Below are 27,107 nucleotides of genomic sequence, written 5' to 3'. Positions count from 1 at the left end.
TCATAATTATGCTAATAGTTTCATTTCAAAATGTTAAATTTTAATATGTAAACAAACCTATTTAAATTTTATGAAAATGTCCTTTTTAGTCTTTTTACATTTATCAACTTATAAAAAAAAAACTAATTTTACCAAACACTTTTAAGCATAATCAGTTAGCTTAACAACCCTTCAGTTTTCAGCTTCTAGCTTATAGCTTTTCAGCTTTCAGCTAGGTTTGCCAAACATAGTCGTAGTTTACTGACAATTTACACTATAAATTTATTTATTAGTGTTATTATATGAATTGATTTATCATTAAATAATTAGAATATGACATAACTAATATGATATCCTAAAAACACATAACTCATCTGATCTATATGACAATATATAATTGTCTAAGAAGATTGACTTTCATATTAAACCGTCAACGAATTTTACCTTCTAATAGAACATACGAAAACACTGAAAAAGTAAATAATACTTGCATTCTCTCTTGTCATACCACATCAAGGTTAAAACCTTTTATTCATTCTTATCTTGCCACACCATAGTTGAAAAAGAGATAAAATAATACTCTTTAAAGAGTAATGTTACATTCTCCTCCTGATTTTATCCCATAAGTTTCGCCTTTTTACATGGCGATATTTTATAGTTTCTTTTTATATTTAATTAACAAGTAAATTTTTTTTTAAAGTATTGGTGGGATCCATCAATTCACCATAGTTAATGAATAAAAAAAAAATTATTGTCACATCAGGTCAAGAGATGAGCGTTAGGAAGGAAAAATAGCATTATTTTATTCGATCTTTAACTCGTTAAGTGTAATTGGTATTATTTATTTATTGTTGCTAATCAATGGGCCCTAACTCTAAGGTGTTTATTATATAGGGAGTAAATAAAATGGGGAAGGTAGGGAAAAAAAAATACAAATAAAGCATCCAACATAAGATTTGGCTTCTTTTAAGAAGGGGCCCTCAATCTTTAAATCGTGAGATTCTGATCGCTTTTGTCTCCCAATCTTGAAAGCAGATCCTTGCCCACTTCATGCCAAATGCCATTTTTAATTATTACTTGATTATCTTGCATCAATAATCTCTTATTTTAGTGTCAGGGGTTATGATGTTTATATCAGCTTTATTTTTTATGTTAATTTTTCTGCTAAATCATATACTAAAATATTGAAATTGAAAGTGATTTTTGTACCAGAAAATTACGAGTTCAATTCTTGTCAACACTCTTTCGGTTGAGCTCATTGCACAAGGTCTTTTTAGTATGATTTATCCCTCATGTATAATTTGAGGATTATTATACAAAAACAAAATTTACTCAATACACACTCTCTAATAGTAATTATAAGTTTCTGGTCATAAAAAAATATTGGAATTGAAAGAGCTGAATGGGCAATTGAGTATTGACGCACATATATACATTAAAAGAACAAATATTTAATTAAATTATACATGCGTGGAGGTCTGTTTAACACTTTAACTAAGTACTCCGTTCTCGCTTCGTTTGCCTTTAAAAAAAAAAAAAAAAAAAAAAAACTACAAAATTTGATATTATTTTATTATTATAGAATATATATAAACCCTGTTGGTGTTATACAATTAAGCATTATTAATAATCTCTATTAACTTACAACTAACATGTAGTGTGATGACAACCCAATTACCATTTCAAGTGGGTGATCATAAGTTCGAACACCGGTGATGGGGACTTAGATTCTTTGGGTTGAAAATATTCGAGAAAATATAGAACATAAGTATTTCAATATATATATATATATATATATATATATATATATATATATATATATATATATATATATATATATATATATATATATATATATATATATATATATACATACACATACATACACACACACACGCCCTAATAGTATCTAATTATTTGTTAAGAAACCACCCTATTTGATTTTTTTTTTTTTTTTTTTAAATAATGTTAGCAAACAGAGGTCACCCTGTCATGAAAAATCTCATGGAAATGTTCATTAAATTTGAACTGGAAATTCATTTCCAGTATGTGTAGTATACATTGAGTTTATACTAAATACTTGCACATTTCGTTACAAGAATTGTTAGTCACAAGAGGCAACAGCAAGTGCTATGCTCAGATCGTTGGAGGTTCCACAGATGTACATTCTGTATGTCTCTATATCTTGATCGTAGTCCTTGGGAGTATTGGTAGCATAATAACTTCCACTTATCTGTTCGCTTTTGGAAAATATTATCTCTCTTAAGACCGGTTCGTGCCCGTTGAGGAGATTTCCCATGCTCAACACTTTTCTCCATGACTGGTTGGCAGTGGGTGGAGTGAACATGCTTGCGACGATCTCTCTCTCGCGTCGTCTTACCAGTTGTTTCTTGGTGAATTCCTGTCGGGATGATGAAAAAGTATGAGTTGATGAATTGGTTCATAAGTCTCGGATAGTTTACCATTTGATAACGTGGCCGAGAGAATGAGAGATGATAGTGAGTAGAAAAACGAGAGGAGAAGTAGATGCCAACCTTGGTGTGACCACCTCCACCTGAGGCAGTTCCCATTTTCGGAATGTAGAAGTTGATGTAGTCGTTGAAAATTGCTTCAGATAAGCGAGGGGCTCGCATGAACTTACGGTGAAGAGAAACAGCAAGGGTGACCAACTTCTCCACATGTTCGAAGATGGAAGAAAGCCGCTTCAGGTCATCAATAGTTTCAGCATCGACAAAAGGATCATTTGCTGCAACAGGAAAGGGGCAAAACATGTGGAATTAGAACACTACTAAAGCCTAAAATGAACCCGAATGTTGTAGTAGGACAAAGAATACTTTGGAAACATCTCAAGGATGATGCCAGGGTGAGGTAGAGTTGGTCAATTTTGGTTGCCACAGGTTTCAAAGTTCCAAAAGTTGCCTGATTTAGTGTGTCAGCTGCGGCTCTGAAAGCAGTACAAATCATTTGTTCCAATAGCAGATGAGGTGGCAAAGTTTCCAAATAATGAAGAGCCTGTGGGAATTAGAATGATGCAAAGATTAGATCTGTGATTGAATAAAGAGACTATTCAGGAAAGCAATGCCTCCAACATACTGCAGATTTTCTAATTGAATAATGAAACCGGCTTCAGATTGTTCATCATTGGTAATAATTAAGAAACAGTTCTTTTATCCCTTATTGTTTGTTTAAGACTGAGCTAACCATACAAGCATGAAAACTGTGATTTTTATAAACCAAGGGATGACAGTATCTTCAGTGAGTCTATTATAAAATAAAGTTATAAATTAACACAGAATTGGCTTTATTGCTGTTGTTTAAAGAACCAGGTTTACAAACCTCTCAATTTTTAGGGGAGAAGATGGGGAATTATATATTCCCAAGCTAATCATTTCCAATAAACTAATCCTATTTTAAAGAAATGATAATAATTGGCTGTGGAAAGACTTGTGACTTGTGAGCATCTACTTTGTGGAAATTTTCCATAGAGAAGGTAGCGTCAGAATTTGGAAATTAAATTGGGGGCCCACTTGCTGAGGGAAACTATATATAAGTAATTAAAGAAAGGATTATAGCTCCAAACTTGAATGAAAGAAAAAATTTTCAAAATCCTGATTTTTTCTGTCACTTGGCCAGACTCTAGTGGGTAGTACTATGATTCTTTTGCAAATGCATTCACTATAGCATCCTATGCCCCACTCTAACACAATTATTCAAGATTAGTGATGTTAACCTAAAATCCCTCAGACATGCTTTTAGAGTGTCAGTAAGTTATGAAAGAGATGCACACATCTTCGCTGTTCATTCCTGTTTGTCTAACAACAGATCACCCCAAAGCTTTACTACTGAGGATCCCCGTAACAGTTTTTCGTAATATATAATTGCATTAACTTGAGGTGGATAATGGTAATCCTCCATCACTGAACTTTTGACCAATCAAGAAAAACCAACAAATGACAAGGTTAATATTGAAATATAAATATATAGTAATTGTAGTACCTTTTCGCCTTCTCGATTTGGATCCAGAAGAGGTTTCTGCTCAGAAGCTGGCAAAGGAGGGGCCTCATTCCAAAATTTTCTCCATGCATTTCCTTTCTCAGACATTCTTTCTGAAAGCCTTCCTTGAGGAGGCCACTCTTTATTTGACCCTTCCATTGCATCATTATCATCAGTCTCCCAGTCTCTAGGTGAATGCCATCGGATGAAATCTTCAAACACAGCATCTGGATTTGCTGCTTTAAATGCAGACATATCTGGTTTGCATAGTAAAAGAGATAGGTCCTTATCAGTATCTATAATGCACACACACACAAGGAAGAAGAAAAAGTTATAGTAATAGATCTATTATGGACCTCAGCAAAATAAGGATAAGCTAATTCATGCTCTCATGTACCTAGCAAAATGAGAGCAAAAATCTATCCATGTTGAAAAACCTTAAAACCATGCATCAAATGCTTAAAGCCTAAAACCATATTTTACTTCTCAATAAATTCATAATGCTAAATTCTATACAGAAAGAGAAAGGTACAACATTTGTCTCTTATCAAAGGTAAAAGCTGCTCCAAGAAAATAAAAATAGAACTGGTTCTTGTGCAAGAACAAGAACTTGATACCTGATGACAAAATCTCTTTTTCCGGTTGAGCAGAAAAGCTCTGCAAAGTAAAAATATACAATCCTTCATCATCAGAACCCAAAACCATAACTATTGTAGAATGATTTTCACCCATGTAGCAATAGTGAGCTAATTATGGGATTTATAATGAAAAAGAACTATCCTATCCAAGCGACCTTTTTTTTTTTTCTCTCAGATAAAGTAAATTAGTACTCTGACCTGTGCAATGTGCAGGACACTAATATATATTCACTCTTATGATAAATGAACTCATTTCTTATACAACTACTTTACATGTATAATTATTTAAAATGATTAAAAGAATATTAGCACTGATACAATAATAATTGATTTTGAAATATCACATCCTTTTCAATTAAATATGCTACTCCTTTTTAGTTACCTACACTACATATAAACATAATATATATTTTATTCAATATAACAGTTGAATTATTTCGTTAGAGTACTCAAATTTTATTTTTCTTTTATAATTAATTTTGAAAAGTTAGGATTTGCATAGTGTTTCATTAATGTTTTAGAGTATTAATTTATTAGTAGAGTTATATCTAGAGTAAAGAGGGATAAAATGGTGAGTATTGCCAAATATGAAATCATGCAGAATGAAAATGTTTCAACATGAGATCTTCATTGCATACATTATCATGGGACACAACAGAATCATGGCCACAGAACTTGATGTCACGTGATGCAACAACGTTTTGTACACTACTAATCAGAAACTAATTTATAGCTGCTTTCTAAGAAATGTTCAATATGCTTCCTAGATAGCATCAATTTCCTTTCCAATTGAACTGCATAGTTACTAAAGGAATAATAGATGCACTATCTCATGACAATACATTCAGAGAAAATATTTCATGTAGAGCATTGGGCTTACAAAAGAACTGCCAAAAGCTTCAACTGCTTGGAGACGTTCTTCATGCATATCTTCAGTCATAAGCGGCAGATCCTGTTAAAGCTTCTCCACATGGTGAGCATGGATTTGATGTAGAAAGGAAGCAAATAACATGAAAAGACAAAAAACAAAGCAAAGCAAAGCAAACCAAAAACAAACAAACAAAAAGAACTCAGCTAGTTAATGAAAGTAGCTCAACCTGGGTGTATGGAGTGTGCATGCTCTGGTGTGATTTCAAAAGCATCATAGACCCCGTTACACCAGCTGATCCCCTCCTAATATGTTCTGAGGGCTTCTGATTAGAAAGTTTTCCAGTATCAGGAAATTCAGAAGTTAAAGCAGTGGGAGCATCAGATGGACCATCTGAAGTTGGCGGTCTGTAAAAAGAGCAGGTATATACAAAAACACTCAAAATGCAAGCATAAAGAGTGCATTGGCAAATTTGCAATTCCAACATGTGAGACAAAAAGCGAAGAACATGGGTGTTTTAGTTTTCTGGAACTTCAATTATCTAAAATGTGTCAGAAATTGCCGTTTTAAGTCCAAAAGACCAGGGAAAATCGTTTCTACAGTCCTGGTGATAAGAAACAAAACTGAAGAAAGAAGATTTATATAGAACTTTCCCCTTTCACTAAAGATACAGTATATGGCTAGACCTAAAACACAGTTACTTTGATAATTTCAAATGACCCATGTCTTCTCCCTCATGTTTTTGAAATTAGAACCAACTTTTCTCTATAGTAATTCAGCTCTATGCAGTCTATTGAAGCCATGAAATAAATGAGTATATTACCTACATAATAAGCAGCTAAGATTCCATTAGTATATTTTATCTCATCTTAAAAGAATGGTCACAATCCTTAGTGGTGTTAAGGAAATAAGAAGGATAATAAATTTTGGTGTTTGGATGAAAAGAAAGAAATTAAAGTCAAATAATTTTTATGAAGAGAGAGAATGAAAGCAAAGAATTCCTACATAATTTAATTTAAAAAAAAAAAAAAAAGGTTTCTCCTTTTCTTTCCCTCATTTTTCTTCTTATTTTCTTCCACTTTTTGGAAGGAAATATTTGATAGAATAGAGGATTATTTTCTAAAATATTTACCACTTCATTTTATCCTCCCCCACCACACCACAAATTTTCTATGCATCCATTTAAGGTGTTCCAATTCCTGCACTCATGGGAAGAAAAGAAAAAATGCAAAAGCATAGTAATGGAAAATCATGAAAACAAATGTTGATAACTTCTTAATAGTGGAACTTTAACTTTAGTGCTTAAAGTTGAAGATTTATTTTTCAAAAGGAATTAAAAAAAAAAAAAATGCCCTATTTAAGAATGCTATGCCCTATCTAGAATAGTTAGCATTCAACAATAATTATAAAAGGTTCTCACTTGCATTTCACCTGTCACGTTCCTCACAAGAACCCTGCATGATTCCATCATGATATATCTCACTCTGAACCAGATTACCTTCCTGTGTTACACTTAGGCAATTACTTTCTTGTTAGGGCATCAGACATAAAAATCTTTCCATAGATTTCTATGGAAAAAAGTTGATATTGATAAGAATAACAAAAGAAACAATTAAGTATATACTACCTTGACATGAGCATAAAGAATATCTTTGTTTTGACCGTCTTTCTGATGCCTTTGGTTATGTTGTTGTTTCTTATTTATGCAAATTGAAAGCTGAAAAATCAATATATGGAAGATGTGACGTTAACATACTTTTCTAGGAACTTAGATAATCTCAAAATTTACACTTGTAAGATGCAATGATGGTTTCTCTGCATAAAGGTTAAATATTCAAAGGGACTTGCAAAATGTTGGGCAGCATGATATCCAAGACTAAGGAACACTGAACATTTCATAGCAAATAGCTTATTGCAACTTTCTATTTCCCAATTTTTCATAGAACATTCAGAAGAACATAGCTTACAGAAAGTCACATCATGCTCTTTAGTCTTTACAATCTTGGTTCCATAACCCTACTAGGTTAATGCCAGGCAAAAAGGCTAGTTTTGAAATTTTTATTTCCTGGTCAAATGAGTGAAAATTGGCCCAACAATTGCTCTTTGAGACATGTTAAGAAAAAGGGCATTTCTGTCTCTCTAATTGATTATCCAATTATCTCTACTCAAATCAAGTCATCTAAGCTTAACTGAGATCTGCTTGTGTTTGCAGCAAGAACTTCTCAGTTTAATATTATAATGTTAGCATATCTTTTTTAAACAGTTAGAATCTAAGTATCTTTATTCTTTAGCTTTTCCTTTATCATCTCCTCTTGCAGCCATATTATTGTTGAAAATAAAGAGTTAGTTTTATCTATAGGGTTGTGTCTGTTTATGAATAGGTGTAAGTTATGGGTAGTTATTTATGGTTATGTCTTTGTATATATATATGTACTGTGTTTCTGTATTAGAAACAAGGAAGACTAATATAATTTCAGTCTTATATTCATTTCCTAATCTTGATTCTTCATATTGCTTCCGCCCTAACTGTCGGGTGGTGTTATTCTCCACCCGCCAAGCCATTCCATCTTCCAAATTCAACATGGTATCAGAGCCACTTTCCCAGGACATTTTCCTTACATTTTCCGGCATAAACAGTAGCCTGCGACTGCCTCTTGGATTTCGACGTATCTATGGTGGTTTGCTTCATAATCTGCAACCACAATCACTCTCGGAATCATGTCGCGACCTTAACCAAGAAACGCCGGTGTCATCCGTCGATTCACGCGCCCACACGCGCCGTCACAATTGCCGGAGCACCGATTGGTTTTTCTCAGATCTCTTCTTCTCATATGGTTTTTTTGGTCTCACCTCCCACATTGATGAATTCCTCTCCATCTTTCGACCTTATCTGGAAAGTTTCATCTCCATCCGTCACCACCGCCAGCGTCACGCGCCACCGCCGGCGCGTGAGCCCACCTCCGGCGTGATTTTCCGACGAAATTCTCCAGAAACCTCTGTCCGTACCCCGCAACCCCATCTGCGTAGATTTGGCTGTGGTGTAATTTTCCTTGTGATGTATTCTCCGGTGAAAATTCCAGATTGTTATTTTGCCCTTGGACCTTTTGGTGAAAGTTCGAAGGCTTTTTGGGCTTGTTGCCAAACCTCTTTCCGGGGTGTTTTTGGTATAACCGTATTTGTTTCTTTATATTCGGTATACCATACTTAGTCCCTAGGGTTTTCATGTTTGGCACCTATTTATTTCCAGAAGCTTCTTTTGTTATTCACTTATCCTATAAGAGGTATAAACAACAATCATGTGGTTTTCTCGGAATTCATACAACAATCATGTGGGCTCTACTACCTCCCATTTGCTCCTCAGATTGGTTTGCTCTGTCGTTCGTGATGAAGATTGTTGTTGGCAAATCCTAAAGTGCTTATGTTGCCGTGAGGGTGTTCGTGTCAGTTTGTGACAAGTTTCGTCCTTGGTGCCTTCATTCCCAAGGGTTGTTTATAGCATTGTTCCTCCGAAGCCATCCAACACTGTTATTCTCTAGCTGCTTTTAATCTTCATTTGTAATTCTAAGTATGGTAGAGTGTATGTTTTAATCCAAGCTTGAAACTTCCAGATGTTCAAGCTTGAGGGGGAGTGTTGAAAATAAAGAGTTAGTTTTATTTATAGGGTTGTGTCTGTTTATGAATAGGTGTAAGTTATGGGTAGTTATTTATGGTTATGTCTTTGTATATATATATGTACTGTGTTTCTGTATTAGAAACAAGGAAGACTAATATAATTTCAGTCTTATATTCATTTCCTAGTCTTGATTCTTCATATTGCTTCCGCCCTAACTGGCGGGTGGTGTTATTCTCCACCCGCCAGGCCATTCCATCTTCCAAATTCAACAATTATCACATTTTCTAACATGTTCAAATCATCTTTAATACAAGTTTCTTTTCATACTTGTCTGAAATAAGCACTGCCCATGTACCTAGCTTCATAAAAGGACATTTTAATATGGTCCTTTGGTGTTCCATTCTCTTCTCAATTACAGCTACCTTGCTTCATTACCACCTAAAAATCATCATTGGTTGAATTTTCCTTTAGCCTCTATGCTTATTTTACCCTAGGTATCTCTTTTTTTTTTTCTTTTTTTTTTTTTTGAAGGAACCCTAGGTATCTCTAATCACTGTAAATAAGAGAAGTTCAAAATGTAAAGAAAAATATTCTCTATTATATATTCTTGGTTCTCTATCAGCAAAAGGATATGAATGATGGAGTTACCATGTGCAATTTCTGATTAACCAAAGAAGTTGATAAGTCAATTACACCATTTGCTGGCATTCTGGGTAATGGTTGTGATTCTTCCCAACACCAACGAACTTCTCGCACAAACTCAATCCAGAGTACAGCAATAGCTAAGAGAAAATATTATACCAAAACGGGGGAAATATGTGTTTTAGTAAAAGGATTTGCAAATAAATAAATATATTAATTAATAATATACTTATGTCAGTAAGAGGATAGAGAACTTTTTTTTCTCGCAACAAAAGAATCCAATTAGATACCGTGTATATTGCAATCCCCAAACCAAAGAGCATGGAGACAGAACTGTGCAAAAAGAGATTGAAGAGGGGCGCCTTTGATGGCTCGAGAACTCTTATGCTCGCCTTCAGGGGAACCAAGTTGCACTCCTTCAACTAATTAACACATTAGAATAAAGAGATAATGAGGCACTACATATCTCCATTCAGATCCTGACACTGAAGTTCTAAATTGAAAAGCATATAACAACAAAATTATGTAAATAAAGACAGATTATAACTCGCTTTCTCAGAAAGTACTATCATTGGTTGGGTACAACATAAAACAAGTCCACAGTCTATACTTGGCAAGGTCAGCCAAGAATCCAACTTACTACTTAAGTCAATCCTTGTACCATCAACTAAACGTTAACCTTATAAATCCAACTTAAGTTTTCACCACATATTGTAGCAAGATTCTGTGCATGAACAAAAAGCAAATTCATGCCAATTGCCAAGTTTAGCTACTTTGAAAGATTGTAAAAATTACTCCCTCTCATAGCTATTGACACAAGTCAAGTATTGAGCATGCATCATAAGTTTAAAGGTTAGTACAACAATAGTTACTATTTAACAATAAATCATCTTCTGTAACCAAAAGCAGAAAATGCAGCATTTTTATAACTACGGATGATTATTATTATACCCTCATTAAAGAGATCCTTGAGCACACGATCAAGGACTGTTGGTGGAGGTACGACTGCAGTAGACTTCACACTTTCAGAGCCCGAGTTCTCAACTGTCAAAGAAGCAAATCAGATATCAAATGTTTCAAAACATTAATTCATGTATTTTCCACTTGAGATTACCATGGTTTGTACTCCAAGTTTCTAACATAAATGCAAGCAGATTTTAAAAAAAAAAAGTTAAAAACTAAAAGCTCAAATGTCTCTCTACTCCCTATAGTTTCAAACCTGAAACAAAATCTTCCATGAATTGAGCCTCAAATGACTTATCCAATGCAGCAACTAAAAGATGCAATTGTGATGCAAATCCAATTGTTCTTCCATTACCACCACTGTTGGAAGTAGAAATTTAAACTACATCAGATTACATTGCAAAGTTCAATTGCAAAAAATAAAGATTAATTATCAAGAGATATGACAAGAATGTGAGTAGATCCCCAAAAGAACATGAAATTAAAAAAAAAAAAAAAATTTAAAAATTCCACCATTGCAGAAGAATATAATACAGAACAGTTGTAAAGCGAAAATATGACAGCCCTAGCAAACAAAAATACTGTGAATTGACAGCATGCAACTTGTTCTCCAAATTTATCTTTAATGTAGTAAAAACATAGAATCAAATATGTTAAGTAAGCTGACCACAAAATACAGTGTCACAGATAACAGCACCCTGCTGGCAAAGCTTAATTATTTTATAGAAAGATAGTGTTCATGCCACAATCTAACATCCTTCTATTACAAGTTTCACCATAGTAATAGCATCCCACAGCCAAACCTTAATTATTTTATAGAAGGATATGTTCATGTTATAATTTAACATCCTTCAGTACTTCTATTGCAATTTTCACTGTAGCAGTTGTGTCAGTTTGAGAGTTTCATGGAGATAGTAATATACTAATATCACAATAATTTACAACTCATGGAGATAGTTTCTTACAGAGCTTCAGATAAATTTGGAGATATCAACCACTTCTCAGCTTCAAGAGGTGAAGCATTTTCCAACTCTGCCATAACCAAAGAGCTTCCAACTGTTGTCTCAAACCATAGGGCATGCAATTCAAATCCTGCAACACATAACTCAGAAAATATGTATTCTGCACCACCAAAAGGATATGGAAAAATATGACAGTCTTCTTGTTTTGCATTTTTTTTAAAGTTGCAGTAAAACAAATCGTCCCATTTCCAAAGAATGGGTTATACTCTGCAATGTGCATTGATCAGAAAGCATGCGATCTAATTAACGAAAATTAACAAGTTCTAATGAGAGATGAAAAGCCAGATAAATGGTCCTCAGTTTGCATCAACAGAAGCTTCACATGAATGTTCTCACTTATAAATCAAGACCACATGTCCAAGGGCAGTAACATAAAACATGACCATTGTAGCAATTAACTATGAAAATATCTCAGATAAATTTACCCTTTATTGGGTCCTCAGCTGTGTACCACTCACTCCAAGGGCAATCATCATCCCACTGTGTTTTACTATGACTGTTGCTTTTGGGGCTCCCATCAGATCCCAGTACTTCAGCATCAACTTCTTGGATATCATCCTCATCATCGATGGGAAGTGATTTGTAGGTCAGCTTCATCTTGAAGTTCACTTTGAAAAGATGCATTGACAAGTCCACTAAATTGAAGGCCTTGAGCATAGAGTTTAGGAGCAAACAGGGCACAAAGAATGGTATATCGTCAATATTAATTTACATGCATATAAGCCAATAAATGTATCCACTAGAAAAAAGAACAGATGAAGACACAAGAAATGCATATACAATTCGGGACAAGTTAAGTGGAAATTGGAAAACATTATGGACACATGAAATCATGCAAAATTTTCGGACTGTCAACTGAGACTGCCTGGAAAAGAATTTCAGGCTCAGGTCTAACATAATCTCAACTTCATGCTAAGGCTAGTTTAGTCATTTTAGATGCCATATACAGAGCACACACTAATACACTTGCATATAGATTGTACACATATATCCATTTGAATTTTAGGTGTTATTTTGATAATGAATGATTGCAATTTAAGAGGTTTTTCTTTATTTTTATTATTTTTAATTTGACAAGAGTTTTGAGAAAAAGAAATGCATCTATTAGAAAGAATTATGTATTATTTCTTTTTTGAGCTGAGGGGTGACCCATCCTAAGTTCAGGTCATAGAGCCCAATTGTGACTACCAATTTATCTAACATAGCGGACATCTTTAGCAAAACTACAGATACAGTACAAGATATATGCTTAAAATAGCAAAGGAAGGATAGAGCTAGAGATTAGGCTGTTCATGACCATCATTTTAGAACCCCATAATTCAAAGTAGATAACAAAATGGACTGCTATCCAAATTCTTGCTACAAGTGAAAGGAAGAAAAGAATAGATCTCAGAAGGCCAGAGTGAAAAGGAGTTACCATGAAACAAAATAAATAAAGCATTAATATCATGATGAAGCCTCAGAAATGGAAGAATGCAACTTACTTTTTAAGTTCAACAACAAACCAAAAGTTTAAACCTAAAACCAATTTTAAATTTCAGAATGGAGAGCTACGTACAAATTTAGAAACAAATAGCTCAAATAATCCCTCCAAGTGCATAAGCTTCACAGGAACCTGACTACCAATACGATCAGCCTCAAATCTTCTTGTAAAGAGTGTACCCATATTCTGAATACCTATGTAAGCTTTACGTGATGGATCATGCACTGGAACAAAAGCGGGCCACAAACTGCATAGTACAACTGAAAAAATCATCTTCCTTATAAAATGTTACATTCTTGGAAAATATTCTTAAACTAAAGGTAAAGCATAAGTTAGAATTTGGCCTCCTTGAATTTCCCCCCAAACTAGGTAGCTCCCATTGGATATATATTGTGTTGAGAGCATAATTCATGTGATAAACAATTTTCTTTCTTCTATAATTCAGCTAATTTTTTCTTCTTTGCTTTTCTTTTGAGGGAGTTAAGAACCAGAGAAATTCAATTATATATAACAAGGAAGAAGATAAAGTGGTGAAACTCCATGAAGTAAGGTTTGTGACTGTGATGTTTAATGCTTATTTTCATCTTGAAAATTTGTATTTCTACAAACAAAAGAATAAATTTGCACCTGTAAAAGTTATTAGGACCTGAAAAATATTTTTTCCTTCTGGATATGTGGTCAAGTAAAGAAGATTGATTACCTTTGAGTATAGTCTCGACTCTCAAGTTCAAACCTTACGAATAGAGAACATGCATTGAGCCCCTTCCCCCTTCCCCCAACAAAAAAAATTAAAATAACAGTAATAAAGAGATCCCATAACAACACAACTGTAGATTTTTCGGAGCCCAATGTGGTTGCAAGATACTGGGGATTCACGGTACCCAAAAAAAAAAGACCCCAAACCTTACACACATCAAGTCATTCCACAGCAACCAACCTGGAACAGTTCGACAATGCAATAGCAACTGCACTTAATAGCTTGGTTGCCTCTGGTCTATCAAGAAGCACGCCACTTGCACTTTGTGGAGCAATCACCTGAAGATAGCATATCATTGCCTCCTTAAGTTCAAGAAATGACATGCAAAGAGTGAGTTTGGAGGTATGGATGAGAGAAGTTAAGACAGAGATACCAGAAAGTCTTTCACCCCAAAGGAGAGCTGCAAATCATGCAACTCATTAGTCCAATAACTCCAATCACTCATTTTTCCTGGACCAAGTCAAATTTAAGTGAAGATAGAAGAGCAGGAATGAAATCATTTGAGCTGGGTATCATAATGGAATGTGTTCATACCATCATTATTTGTTTCAAAATAGTACTCCATCAAATAGCCTTTACTAGCATACTTAAGGTCAGATTTGACCCTATAAAGGCCTTCAGGGGCATCCAAGCAGACAGCACCCTTCTTCTATTACAATGTAATAAAAAGAAAAAGGATAAACATAATAAATAGAAAAGAATAATGCATAAAAAAAAAATTTAAAAAAAAATAATAAAAATAAAAAAAAAAAACAACAACAACAACAGTAGCAACAACAACTAATCTAAGAAGTCTAACTTGAGCTATCAAAAATAAATACTCCGTATAAATTTAAAACATGCACCTTTGGAGTCAACAATTGCAAAGAAGATTCTATGAATAGGTTATTTTAAAAAGCTACACAAACTAAGCCATTAAAGGCATGGTAAAATCCTCTTACTTTATTTGTAAAGGTAATGTAATACTTCCTCCATATTTATACACACACATACATGGACTTCCCAAAATAATGATCTTTTTTTCTTAAAGCACAATATCTTATCATTCACTACACTTAGAATTTATGAAAACTATCTATACAACATAGAAATGGTTACACCGGGCCAACTTTTTCACTTCATGAATTCATTTGTACACTTGAGTCCTTATAAAAATTAAAATAAAATCAAATAAAATTAAAATTAAAAAAAAAATGGATGCAGTGTCAGGAAGTGCTCCTCCAGAAAAAAGGAAGAGAGTACCTTTATCTTAGTGGTATGTATAGACAAACTGAAATTCTGATGAGAAACTCTAAAAATGTTTTAGAACCTACGAACTAAATAAAAAGTCTAACAAACATTGTCAATTCAGAACTGCATCACATTAGCTAACCACCTTCGGCTTCACCAATGTGAAAAGAAGAAGAAACATTAAGTGATGAATTAAGAATTGTTCCAATGTTCCATATCAACTAAACTGTATCACTGTCAGTTAATAAAAAGGAGCAAAAAGAAAAACAAACTACTAAAATGCCATCAATATATATATTTTAAATGTTTGTAGAGTTGATTTAGATGATTATTACTCTGCAATTAACTGAACAAGTCTTTAATAAGCAGGCCCTGTGGAAAGGTCAAAAACATTAACTATAACAATCATACCAATAAATTTCTAGGGCCATCTGCCAACCATTGCCTGCAAACTGCCTCTATCTCAGATATAAACCTGTATCAAAGTAAAGTTGGATTCCTCAACACCTCACAACAGAACCAGACTCAGCACATTCCGCACTAAAAATTAGTAAATAATTTAAAGAAACACAATACCTTTCCCATGTAGAAGCCAAAGTAAAATCATCAAAATGCTCAAACTGCAAAATAATCGGTAAAATCATATTAACGACCATGATCGACTTGCACTCTATAATCAACTTCCCCCAACAACAACAGCAAATTATCACTTATTCCAGTGGACTCGCAGTCCTCTATATATGGTGACATGATAGTAAATTATTTAACGTTTCCGAGAACGAAATCCAGCTATCCTGAAGCATTCACTACTACAAATCAATGTATGAAGACAAATTGAAGCTTATATTTAACAATAAGAGAAAAAAATGGTAAAAAGAGAATTATCTACCTCCTCTTCCTGATTATCGTCCTCTGGAGGGGTCGGTCCTTTGCTTGTGGATGCCATGAAACCGCAGCGAAGCTCAAATTGAAACAATTGAAAGCAACAAATCGAACGATTCGGACATTACAGAATGCAGATATTTCTCGCGATCTGTGAATCTATCGGGAGAGTGTTAAAAGGCGAGAAACGTCGAAGATCATAGATGCGTTGAGTTCCGTCGACGGTGCGGTGACTGCGGTCTTAATGGGGCGGAAATGATGAGAAGTGAATAACGGAGTAATAATAACTAATAAACTTCCGAGTTCTAATCTCTGAAGCCTGAAGGTATATACTCCGTAATATAATTATAAAAAAAATTAAAACGTGAGCGGCAGGATTCGAACCTGCGCGGGCAGAGCCCACATGATTTCTAGTCATGCCCGATAACCACTCCGGCACGCCCACCAATCGATTGTGGAGGGCTGCAGCTATATTAAAATATATATAAGTTTTAAAAATTGTATTTAAATATTACAATACATATTAAAGTAGGCCGGACTAGACCAACATTTTAAAATTGTGGGCTGAGCCAACACAGCCTACATTGGATAATTATGCCATAGATCGAGTCCACCTTGCAAGGTAGATCTAGGTTATATTCATAATTTTTTAACTTTATATTCGTAATTAATAATTTTTTTTTAAATATTAAAGACAACTCAGCGAGTAAAGATTCAGTTATGAATTGTGAATATAAAGTTCAAAAATTATGAATATAAAGTTATATAATTGTGAATATTGAGTTCTGTAATTTTATGTATTAAGATCTAAAATTGTGAATATTCAGTTCTAAAATTGTGAATATAGAGTTCAAGAATTGTAAATATAGAGTTCAAAAATTTTGAATATAACCCGGATCCACCTTGCAAGGTGGACACAGGTCCACACCATAATTTGCCGCCTACATTAGTATCAGCTCATGTAGAGGTAAGGTGGGTTAGCACGACACAACCCACTTGTCATCACTACTTGAAGGAGTACACCAAAACAGAACACAAATTAAAAGCTTAGCATATACTCAAAAGAATTCTCTGTTGTCACAATACACCAAGTTCGTCTTCACACAAAGTTTGATAAATGTAGGAACGAGGGATTTTACCAAATACAACCCCAAAGTTAGCTAAGTATAGTATTTGCCACAAATTATTTTGTTGGATTCTACTCATTAAAAATGTCTTATTTGGACATTCTAATGCCTTACTAGTTTCCACTTTCATGTCTCTGCAATGTTACTAATGGAGTCACGAGGCTTGTCTTGCTCCCCTCAGCAATGCAATGACCTTCTCCAATAAACTATCAAATTCAATTTGACAATAACCATGTCCCTAAACAAGCTGATACCCATTAACAATAACCTAAATTTTAACTTCTGCTACTATACATGCCCCCAATATACAAAAGTCAAAAAACACGAACATAACCTTATTAGGTTACACAATAATTAAGAATGGAGTTAGGAACGCTAAGTCTAGACTAAATGAGAAACGACAAAAGTGTTCATCGGCAATAACTTGAAGTACAAATGAATTTGGATTTAATTACCTCAGTTATAGAGATTTTCTACATCGTCTAAATTTCTATATTTATCTTTCATATGTCTTTAATTTTGAGATTATGTTTATTGTCTTTATAAATAGAAATTTCTATTTCTATTTCTATGTATCATTATAGCGAAATCTTAAATAAAAAAAAAAAAAAAAAAAAAAAAAAAAAAAAAAAAAAACCTCCCCCTATGTTCTTGTACATCTCTCTACTATTATTTTTGTCTTTTTCATTTTATTCTATTATATTTATATTGCATCTCGAAACAAAAACGATGAAGGTCCAAATTAAATTATTAGATATGACCCTTATTTATAATGGAACGATCCTGAGTGCAATTTATTTTTTATGTGTGTTTTTGCAATTTATTACATAAGAGTGATGTTAACTTAGCGTATCCTTTAATAATGATCGGAGGTTTCCTGATTAGTCTCACCAAAAAAATGCAATAGTATTAACATGATACTGTCATCATATATCCCTCCTTAACCAAAGGTCAAGGGTTCGATCCTTGACTTTGGGAATGAAGCAACCTTAAATCTTCAGACTATTTGGCTATTTGTCCCACCCAAAAGAGGTGTCTACAATTTAGCGAGGAAATTAATCACTATGTTCGTGGTGAAAACTCTGAGCATACCCAACAAAAAAAAAAAGTAGACAAGCCAGCAGCTAAAACATGAACTAGATAAGCAACTAAAACATGAACTAGATAAGGAAAATAATGGACTTAGCTCAATGGTTTAGTTGCCCTATCATCATTAGCTTTGCTGTTCTTTGTTCATCACCACTCGTAGGTACTCATTTCCATTCATTTCGGTTTGAATGCAAAAATTTCATATCGTTGTGAGTGGTAAATCATATTTGAATTTTTAAAATGTATCAATAATTTCACTTGAACAAATCATATTTTTTGAATGCTACTGACTCTATTCACCTACTAAAACACAAACAGCTAATAACACCTTCACCGAAACTTGAACTCACAACCTTCCAAATGAAAATTCAACCCGCATACCATTAGACCATATAATATTGGTGAACCAATTATATTTAATTCCACTCAAAAGTAGTAATTGTTATATCATGGACTAGCTCCACATTACATCTTGAACGAACGCTAGTCTAAAAACTACATCTCTACAATTAACATATTATGTGTCTTTCATTTAATAAATTACGGAGTATATATCTTCCTATATATTAAAGCGAAAAGATTTCGGCCAATGAAATGGCTTCATTTTCCCGCTCAAACTATACTACGCCGTTTTGGCATTAGATCCATAGTTGGTGCAACCTTGGAGCTCATATGAAGAAGAGAGCTGAATGGTAAGTAACAAATTGCCTAAATGTAATCTGTAATTTCATAATTTTGTTTTCTTGATTTTAATTGGTTAGTTGTATAAGTGATCCGACATTGATATGGTAGTCCATCCCATATCCCTGCCTTTCAGTTAGGCAATTGTATAACTAATTGCCTTTCAGTTTTTCACTTTGAAACAAAGTACAAATCTGATGTGGTAGTCACTTAACATGACTATTTCAATTTTGAATTGAGTATTCAAAATATTGTTGAGTTTCTGCCTAGAATAGATTTCTATAATAGCTTAAAATTACATAAGTAGTCATGTACAAATTTACAATTGGTGAAATTTAGACAAAAATTTTATTAGTTGCTTCTTTCTGGCTAACATTTTGTATGTGACTATTCAGAGTAGAGTAAATAGATTATTACAAAAAAAAAAAAAAAAAAAAAAAAAAAAAAAAAAAAAAAAAAACAGATTAAATTAATTTATTAAAACAGAAAATAGATTATTTAGTATACAATTAGTTAGTATAATAAATAAACATATTACGGTTTTCAAAAAAAAAAAAACAGATTAGTATAAAGAATAAATAAATAAAAAGATTATTAACCAAATCACTGAAAACAGACTATTAACAATTCAAGAAACTGATTTCTTTAGAGTATCAATTTTTTTCTACATTGTGCAATCTATATACATATAAAGGAAGCCGCTTCTTATCAAAAAAAAAATATCAAAAACATTTTTCAGCCACAATATTCTACGGCGTCGTTTTCCTTTAGCTTATAATAAAGTCTGATTTCAAAAATTTTGTTTCTCCCGCCTATTTAGATTGTGATAAGATAGTTGTGATCTTACTCCTACAATTTAGAGTAGTGGGCTATTATCTACTACATATTGAGTGTTGTAGTCAGATTGGGTTGCGTGTAGAAGTAGTGTGGATGGTATGGGATTGCTTACAAGTACATGCACTCTATTATTATTTATACATTGCTCACGCTCACTTCCTCGGCTATAAATACATGCTTATTGTGAGTGTTGAGCTTCATTGCAAAAACAAAGCTAAGTGTGATAAATTACAAGGTTGAGATTGCTGATCCCTTATGCAATTCAAATAGAAATCTAAGCTGTCAAAGATCCTGTTTAATGCTCTGTTTTCTGCCTTGCAGTGTCATCATGTCTGGCCAGTTTATTGTGGGGAGTCAGCTTCATCCTCAGCAAACTTCAAAGGCTATAAGGTTGCGTTGTGTGCGTTCTTACGTTGTTATTGAAAACAAAGGTGAAAAGTTAATAAGAAGTCAAGAATGTATATTTCATGATCAAGAGGTTTGTCAATTATATATATAGATATCTACCATTGTTTGAATTCTTATTCTTATGTTTGGCACCTCTTATATTTTTAATATCTAACTTTGTTGTTTACCACTTTTGTTCTAAATACAGGGCCTGTTCATCCATGTCCATATACCTAAGGATGTTGTGGCAAAATATAAGAACATATTCAAGGAGGGTAAAGTGTATGGCATTAGAAACTTCCTATGCATCACTAACTTCTTCAAGTATAAAACAAGCCCTCATCGTTACATGATGAAGATCAAACATGATACACTTGTGAAGGAATATAAGCGTGTGAATTTCCCCAAAACAATGTTTCGCTTCAAGAGTTTTGAAGACATACTTTCAAAGCAGGGAATTGATGAGAAAGTCTTGATAGGTTATATTAAAAAAAAATATTCTAAAGTCAATATGATTTATTACCTCTATTGTGATGTTATGTTTTATTTAACTACTATGCTATTTTTTCTAAATTCAGATGTCCTTGGTCGTATTGTGGAGATATATTCTCCATTGGAGAAACTAATAGCAGGGAAGAAGGCTAGACTAATTGACTTTGTGCTTGAAGATTCTAGGTATGAATCCTAATTCTGATTTGTCTCTCTAATTTTGATTTGAAACTTCTATCTTATGCTTTTTCTGCTGGTTTTAAAATGGTATGTAGTCAGAGGCAGATTAAGTGTACATTGTGGGATGAGCATGTGGATCAACTAATTCCATACTTCAACTCAGTTGCTAAGGATCCAGTTATACTGTTGATTCAGCTCTGCAGAGCTAAATTCATGGACAGTGAGTTATATCTCTATTTACTTCTTCTATGTTTTTGGTTTATCCATTTCCCTCTATTTTACATTATTAGTAATAGTTATTAGTAATTACTAATGAGTAAACTAAATGAAAACTGGCTCTGAATATTTAAAAAAAAAAAAAAAAACAAGCACATGAGACTGTTGCAGTCATTAGTAAACAGCCATTAATAAACAGTGATACATAAGTAAACAGTCATTTATAATATGCCCAAAACAGTTGGAAATAAACAGTTTTGAATAAATAGGCAAAACCAGTCATTTTGCAGTCAAAATTATGTCCTATTCACTACTTTTAATTTTCAGATGGTGAAGTGCGCATTTGTAGTTCATTTGATGCTACTCAATTGTTTTTCACACACTCATGCAAAGAATTCCGTGAGTTAAGGAGCAGGTTAGTTTTTCTAATCTATTTTTAGTGTTCTGCTTAATAACTCAATTGTGTTACTAATTTTTATTTACATGTTCTCTATTATTAGCTTTACCAGTAATCATACACCTCTACGGTGTATAGATTCTGAAACCAGATTGTCTGATGGTAGTTTCGGCATTGCTGCGCATCCTAAAAATGTGTTGGTCAGTTCTATTCAAGATATATACTCCAAAAAACAGGTAATCTCTCTTTTTTTTTTTTTTTTCTTTTTGTATTCTCTACTGGCCTTTTTTTCCTACTTTATTTATTTAACTCAATCTTACTTGCAGCTAGGGGAGTATTGGGTGGTAGGTATAATTGTTGATGTAGAGAGTTTAAGTGACTGGTATTACATTTCTTGCAAGAGTAATTCTTGCAAGAAAAAGCTTGCTTCTGATGGTGGTATGATGTATTGTGCTGGGTGTAAGAGTTCTTGGCATGAGGGAGTTGTGAGGTATAGGCTTATTGTCCGTGTTGCTGATCATACGGGGGATGCTCCTATGCTGATGTGGGATCGTGAATGTGCGGAATTGGTTGGTTTGTCAGCTGGTGAATTAAAGGCTAAGTATGCAGTGGTAGGTATTTCTATGTCACATACCTATGTGCTTAAATGGTGAATTCACTAAATAGGTTGTGCATGTGTTTTCTGTTTTTAAAACTTTATAGGGGAATGGCTGTATTCCATCTGAGTTAGGGTGTTTGCGTGGCATGTCAATGTTGTTTCGGATTGCTATGAAGAAAGAGCAGGTTGAGAGTTACTATTCCGCATTCACAGTACTTAGGATTTGCAAGGATGAAACATCTCTTACACAGTACTGCTCGAGTCTATCAGCTGGCATTTCACAACCAACCATTGGTCCGTGTGATGTAGGTGGTTTTCTGGATGAGGATGAGGATGGTGATGTCAGTTCTGAGGTATATTCTTCTATCATTATTTGGTTAACTTTGCCAATATGGTCTTATTCATTGGCTCTAATGTTATTTCCTACAGGAAAGCTTTGGTACTGATAATGAAGAATGTGTTGAGGTGGATGGTGGTTCTCAAGGTGTCAAGGTGGACAAGTTTCGTGGCTTAGATGCCATTGAACCTGGTGTAGGTGTTAGTGGTGCTGTTTTGCCTCTTAAGAGGTCTTTATTTAAAGACTTTGTGGATGTTGGGGCTTCAAAGAAGGGTAAGGAAGTGGTGGTTAAGGAAGAAAAGTAATAGGTTATTCTATCTTTTTAAATGTAATGTTGAAGGACTAAGTGTTGACTGGCTGCTGTTTTTTGCTATTCCTTTTTGGTGTTTAAGGCTAGAAAACTGCTTAAGCTACAATGTACTCTTAGAAAATAGATATAGTCTATTTTCCTATTTTGTGATTGCTCTTTTGGAAGTTGTATTAGCAAGAGTACCTAATGTACTTATCCTTAGTAGCAGCCAGTAAGGTCTTTGTAATCTACTTAGTTTTCTAATATAAAATTACCTACTTATGATTAGAAGCGAATCATTGCAGTTAACTTATACAGTGAGAAGTATTCAAATAAATAATCCAAACACATAATGGAGCTTTGCATCAAAGTATACAAGTAATCGAATCTGGAAAGGGAAGAAGAATTGTAATGTTTTTTTAAAAAGAACTCTATAAAGAAAAAAACAATATTGGAAAATTATATATACATATAGTTGTTCACAAGTAATTGGGAAAAAAGTATCAAATACTCTTTTTTCGTATAAAATTTAATGTTTAATTTCAAATTGTTAGGAGTAGATTAAAAAAAAAAACAAAAAAAAAAACTTTTAAAATTTGTCTAGCATTAATTCCATTTGTCTAGAATCCAGAAATATATAATTCCATTTTTCTTGCTGCTGATTATACTGGGATGCTCCTATGCTTATGTGGGATCGTGAATGTGCGGAATTGGTTGGTTTGTCAGTTGGTGAATTAAAGGCTAAGTATGCAGTGGTAGGTATTTCTATGTAACATACCTATGTGCCTAAATGGTGAATTCACTAATTTAAATGCACATGTGTTTTCTGTTTTTAAATCTTTGTAGGGGAATGGATGTATTCCAACTGAGTTAGGGTGTTTGAGTGGCATGTCATTGCTGTTTCGTATTGCTATGAAGAAAGAGCAGGTTGAGAGTTACTATTCTGCATTCACAGTCCTTAGGATTTACAGGGATGAAGCAGCTCTTACACAGTACTCTTGAGTCTGTCGACTGGCATTTTACAACCAGCCATTGGTTCAGGTGATGTAGGTGTGGTTTTCTGGATGAGGATGAAGATGGTGATGTCGGTTCTGAGGTAGTGAGGTATATTTGTCTATCATTGTTTGGTTAATTTTGCAACTATGGTCTTACTTATTGGCTCTAATGTTATTTCCTTCAGGAATGCTATGGTACTGATGATGAAGAATGTGTTGAGGTGGATGGTGGTTCTCAAGGTGTCAAGGTGGACAAGTTTCGTGGCTTAGATGACACTAAAGATGATTTAGGTGTTAGTGGTTCTGTTTTGCCTCTTAAGAGGTCTCTATTTAAAGACTTTGTGGTTGTTGTGACATCAAAGAAGGCTAAGGAAGTGGTGGTTAAGGAAGAAAAGTAATAGGTTATTCTACGTTTTTAAATGGGATGTAGTACTAATAAGTGTTTACTGGTTGTTGTTTTTTTGTAGTGGTTTTTGGTGTTTAAGGCTAGAAAATTGCTTATGGTGCAATGTACTCCTAGAAAGTAGAAATGGTCTATTTTCCTATTTTGTGATTGATTTTTTGGAAGCTGTATTAGCAAGAGTACCTAATGTACTTATCCTTAGTAGCAGCCAGTAATGTCTTTGTAATCTACTTAGTTTTCTACTGTGAAATTATCTACTTATGATTAGAAGCTAATAATTCCAGTTAACATATACAGGGAAAAGCATCCAAATACATAATCCAAACACATAATGGAGCTATGCATCAAAGTATACAAGTACACGTATTTGAAAAGGGAAAAAGAATTGTAATATTTTTTAAAAAGAGGTCTATAAAGAAAAAAAAAAAAAAGGTGTGGAAAATTATATTTTCGTATCAAGTTCAATGTTTAATTTGAAATTGTTAGTAGGGGTAGATTGTAAAAAAATGCTTTTAAGATTTGTCTAGAAATAAAAAAGTTTAATTCCAGTTTCCAAAAAAAAAAAAAAAGTTTAATTCCAAATTCTGAATATCATGAAATAGTTGTAAATTTAAAAATAAATTAACAACTAATGCGTCTTAGTGTTGATTTAAGAAAATTTAAATTTGCAGTTACATTAAATGCTTCACATAATTTAGTGTACATTTAGAAAAAAACTAATGTCCTTCCAAAATAAATATCAGAAATTATATTTATAATCATAATCATATATATTTAATAAATGAACTTTGGAATAATTTTGACTGCAAATTCCTCATAAAATTACCTAAAATATATTAAGTAGTAGTATAAAAGAATTTAATTGTTGTCTTTATAAAACAATGGCATCAGATTCTTTTTTCATCATTTGCCTCTATTTTAAAGTATTAGTAATGGGTAAAATAAATGAAAACTGTCTCATAATATTAAAAAATAATAATAATAATAATAATAATAATAAAATAAAACAAACAAACAAACACATGAAAATTTTGCAGTCAAATTCAAGTTGCACAGTACTCAATACAGGTACAAATTCTTTTTAAATACACCTATAGCTTCTATCAAGCATTAATTGTTGATGGTAAGGTTTGACTAATGTGACTATTTGTTGATAGTGACTTCTTTTCATCTCTCTAACTCCCTAACTATATATACATAGCATTTAAACAACCAAATACATGCATTAAATTCATTCCCTACCAAAATTTTGCAGGTCTGCAACAAACAATTGGAAGAATAATGAAAAAGTTGAAAGGCTCAACTACCATATGTGGAAAAAGAAAATTGCAGGAAGAAAATAAAGGTAATATTTTATCATACCTGTTTTCCTTCACTGTAATTTTAGCAAATAAATACTTAAGAACTTTGAAAACTTTGCTTCAACTTTTCTACCTTTATGTTCCTATCTGCAATATAAATTGCCATAAGATTTAATATATATATATATATATATATATATATATATATATATATATATATATATATATATTAAATACTAAAAGCAATTAAGGGAAATATTACCATTTGAACAGAGTGTTGGCCGTGTGTGTTTGAATGTTCTGTGAGTATCCACAATTTGGAAGTCCAGTGCTATGGATTATTGACCAATCAAATGGCTACATCACTGTAAACAAATAATACAAAGCCCATATTAGTCATACCAGTGAAAGTTAAGTAATTAAAGAAACCATAAACCAAATTCCTCTTGGCTATGAATTCTTGGAATTTTTTACAAATGTGTTCAGATATATTTATTTATGAAGTGCTGCTTCATAGCATGTTTATTAAAAACAAAGTTTATTTCAATGTACATTAAAAAAAAAGTATTAAGAACATGGGCGTAATTACTATTTTTGCGAATCAAACAGTTTTTCAGACATTTTTAATTTCTTCATGTTTAAAAATTATGCATGTATACTAAATGGCTGATATTTGAAGCTAGGTTTTCGTAGATATTAAATAAAGTATGAAAAAAAAAGTAGAAAGTTGTTAAAAGTGCGTTTTATCATACGGATATTGTAGATCTATGGTAGATCGGTGCTGCTTCTTGCTTTGTGTGGTATGAATTTCGCCTTTGGTGTTTAGTATAGGAGAAGTCGACGGCTTGTAGATTAGGGTTTTTGTTTTTTGTAAATCTGGTCTGAATTTTCAACTGAGTAGTTTAAAGGCTGAAATTTCGTGTTTATGGAAGGTAGTATTGTAGAAGATGAGAGTAGGGGAACACAGATCGCGAAGCTTGGCCTATGTTGTACACTGTAAGTTTACATCTGAAACTAGAGTAATAGATGTTAAGTTTTTTGGCCATTTAATCGCTGGGTTATCGTCGACCATAACGATTTTATGGTGAAGAAGGAAAGCTTTGTTGATAATGGTGATGAGGAGTTAGATCTGGAACTGGAGTTTCTAGAATGAGAGTTTGTGGTAGAGAGAAGGGGGAAGAAAGAAGCAGACAACGTCGAATGGTCTTCCAGATCTAAGCTATTTGTTTTTTTTTTTTTTTAAATAATAATAATTCGTTGGGCTTTGTATTAGTTTTTGGACTTCATTTTAATCTGAGAAATGAATTTAGCAATGACCTTTTCTTAGTATATTTAAGTATATTTAAATTTAAATGGTGTTAGTGTGAAATTACATTTTGATTTATTTTTAATGTGTACATGACAAAATTATGTTTAGTGTTGTTGTTAATTGAATATATTGTATTTGAAATTTTGTTATTATATTGAAATGTATTTCTTATTTAATATTTGTAATAAATTGATGTGTGTGTTTTTGATTGAATTTGTATATATGATTTTGTGTATTTTATTGAATTCTAAAATCAAATTTTTTAAAGCTTTCCGTCTAAAATTATTTATATTAATGTAATCATATGTATGTGTTATATTGGATTCAATGTTTGGGCCCTTTAGTCGGTGGGTTCTGGCCGACGGTAAGGATTCAATGGTGGGAGACGGAAAGCTTGGTTGA

General features: G+C 33.1%; 1 protein-coding gene, 1 long non-coding RNA gene and 1 other non-coding gene across 6 annotated transcripts; 1 reads left to right on the top strand and 2 right to left on the bottom strand.

Annotated features, from left to right (window-relative positions):
- Positions 1 to 1,947: 1,947 nt before the first annotated feature.
- LOC109173814 (rab3 GTPase-activating protein catalytic subunit) lies at positions 1,948 to 16,353 on the bottom strand. 4 transcript variants are annotated; one of them, XM_019323118.1, is made up of 22 exons: positions 16,078 to 16,353; positions 15,765 to 15,808; positions 15,600 to 15,663; positions 14,493 to 14,607; positions 14,332 to 14,408; positions 14,139 to 14,236; positions 13,277 to 13,448; positions 12,144 to 12,366; positions 11,662 to 11,788; positions 10,953 to 11,056; positions 10,685 to 10,777; positions 10,024 to 10,155; positions 9,740 to 9,873; positions 7,106 to 7,195; positions 6,910 to 6,980; positions 5,708 to 5,885; positions 5,491 to 5,562; positions 4,590 to 4,629; positions 3,976 to 4,229; positions 2,814 to 2,991; positions 2,514 to 2,725; positions 1,948 to 2,380 (listed from the first exon to the last, which is right to left on the bottom strand). In XM_019323118.1, the coding sequence occupies exons 1-22, from the start codon at positions 16,132 to 16,134 to the stop codon at positions 2,084 to 2,086; spliced, it is 2,832 nt and encodes a 943-aa protein (XP_019178663.1). In that variant the 5' UTR covers positions 16,135 to 16,353; the 3' UTR covers positions 1,948 to 2,083. The 4 variants fall into 4 exon arrangements, with proteins under 4 accessions (XP_019178663.1, XP_019178666.1, XP_019178665.1 ...); XM_019323121.1 differs by having other exon boundaries at positions 10,024 to 10,149; XM_019323120.1 differs by having other exon boundaries at positions 14,493 to 14,604.
- LOC109173815 lies at positions 6,288 to 24,320 on the top strand. The gene is made up of 3 exons (XR_002052966.1): positions 6,288 to 6,371; positions 22,749 to 22,754; positions 24,308 to 24,320. It is a non-coding gene; the product is annotated as an uncharacterized LOC109173815 (long non-coding RNA).
- TRNAS-AGA lies at positions 16,434 to 16,515 on the bottom strand. The gene has a single exon. It is a non-coding gene; the product is annotated as a tRNA-Ser (tRNA).
- Positions 24,321 to 27,107: the final 2,787 nt, after the last annotated feature.

The sequence above is a fragment of the Ipomoea nil genome, unplaced genomic scaffold (genome assembly GCF_001879475.1).
Source record: "Ipomoea nil cultivar Tokyo-kokei standard unplaced genomic scaffold, Asagao_1.1 scaffold0482, whole genome shotgun sequence".
In the NCBI taxonomy this organism is placed as follows: Eukaryota; Viridiplantae; Streptophyta; class Magnoliopsida; order Solanales; family Convolvulaceae; genus Ipomoea; species Ipomoea nil.
The sequence above is the reverse complement of the archived record's forward strand: the minus strand, read 5'-3'. Positions and strand labels throughout refer to the sequence as shown.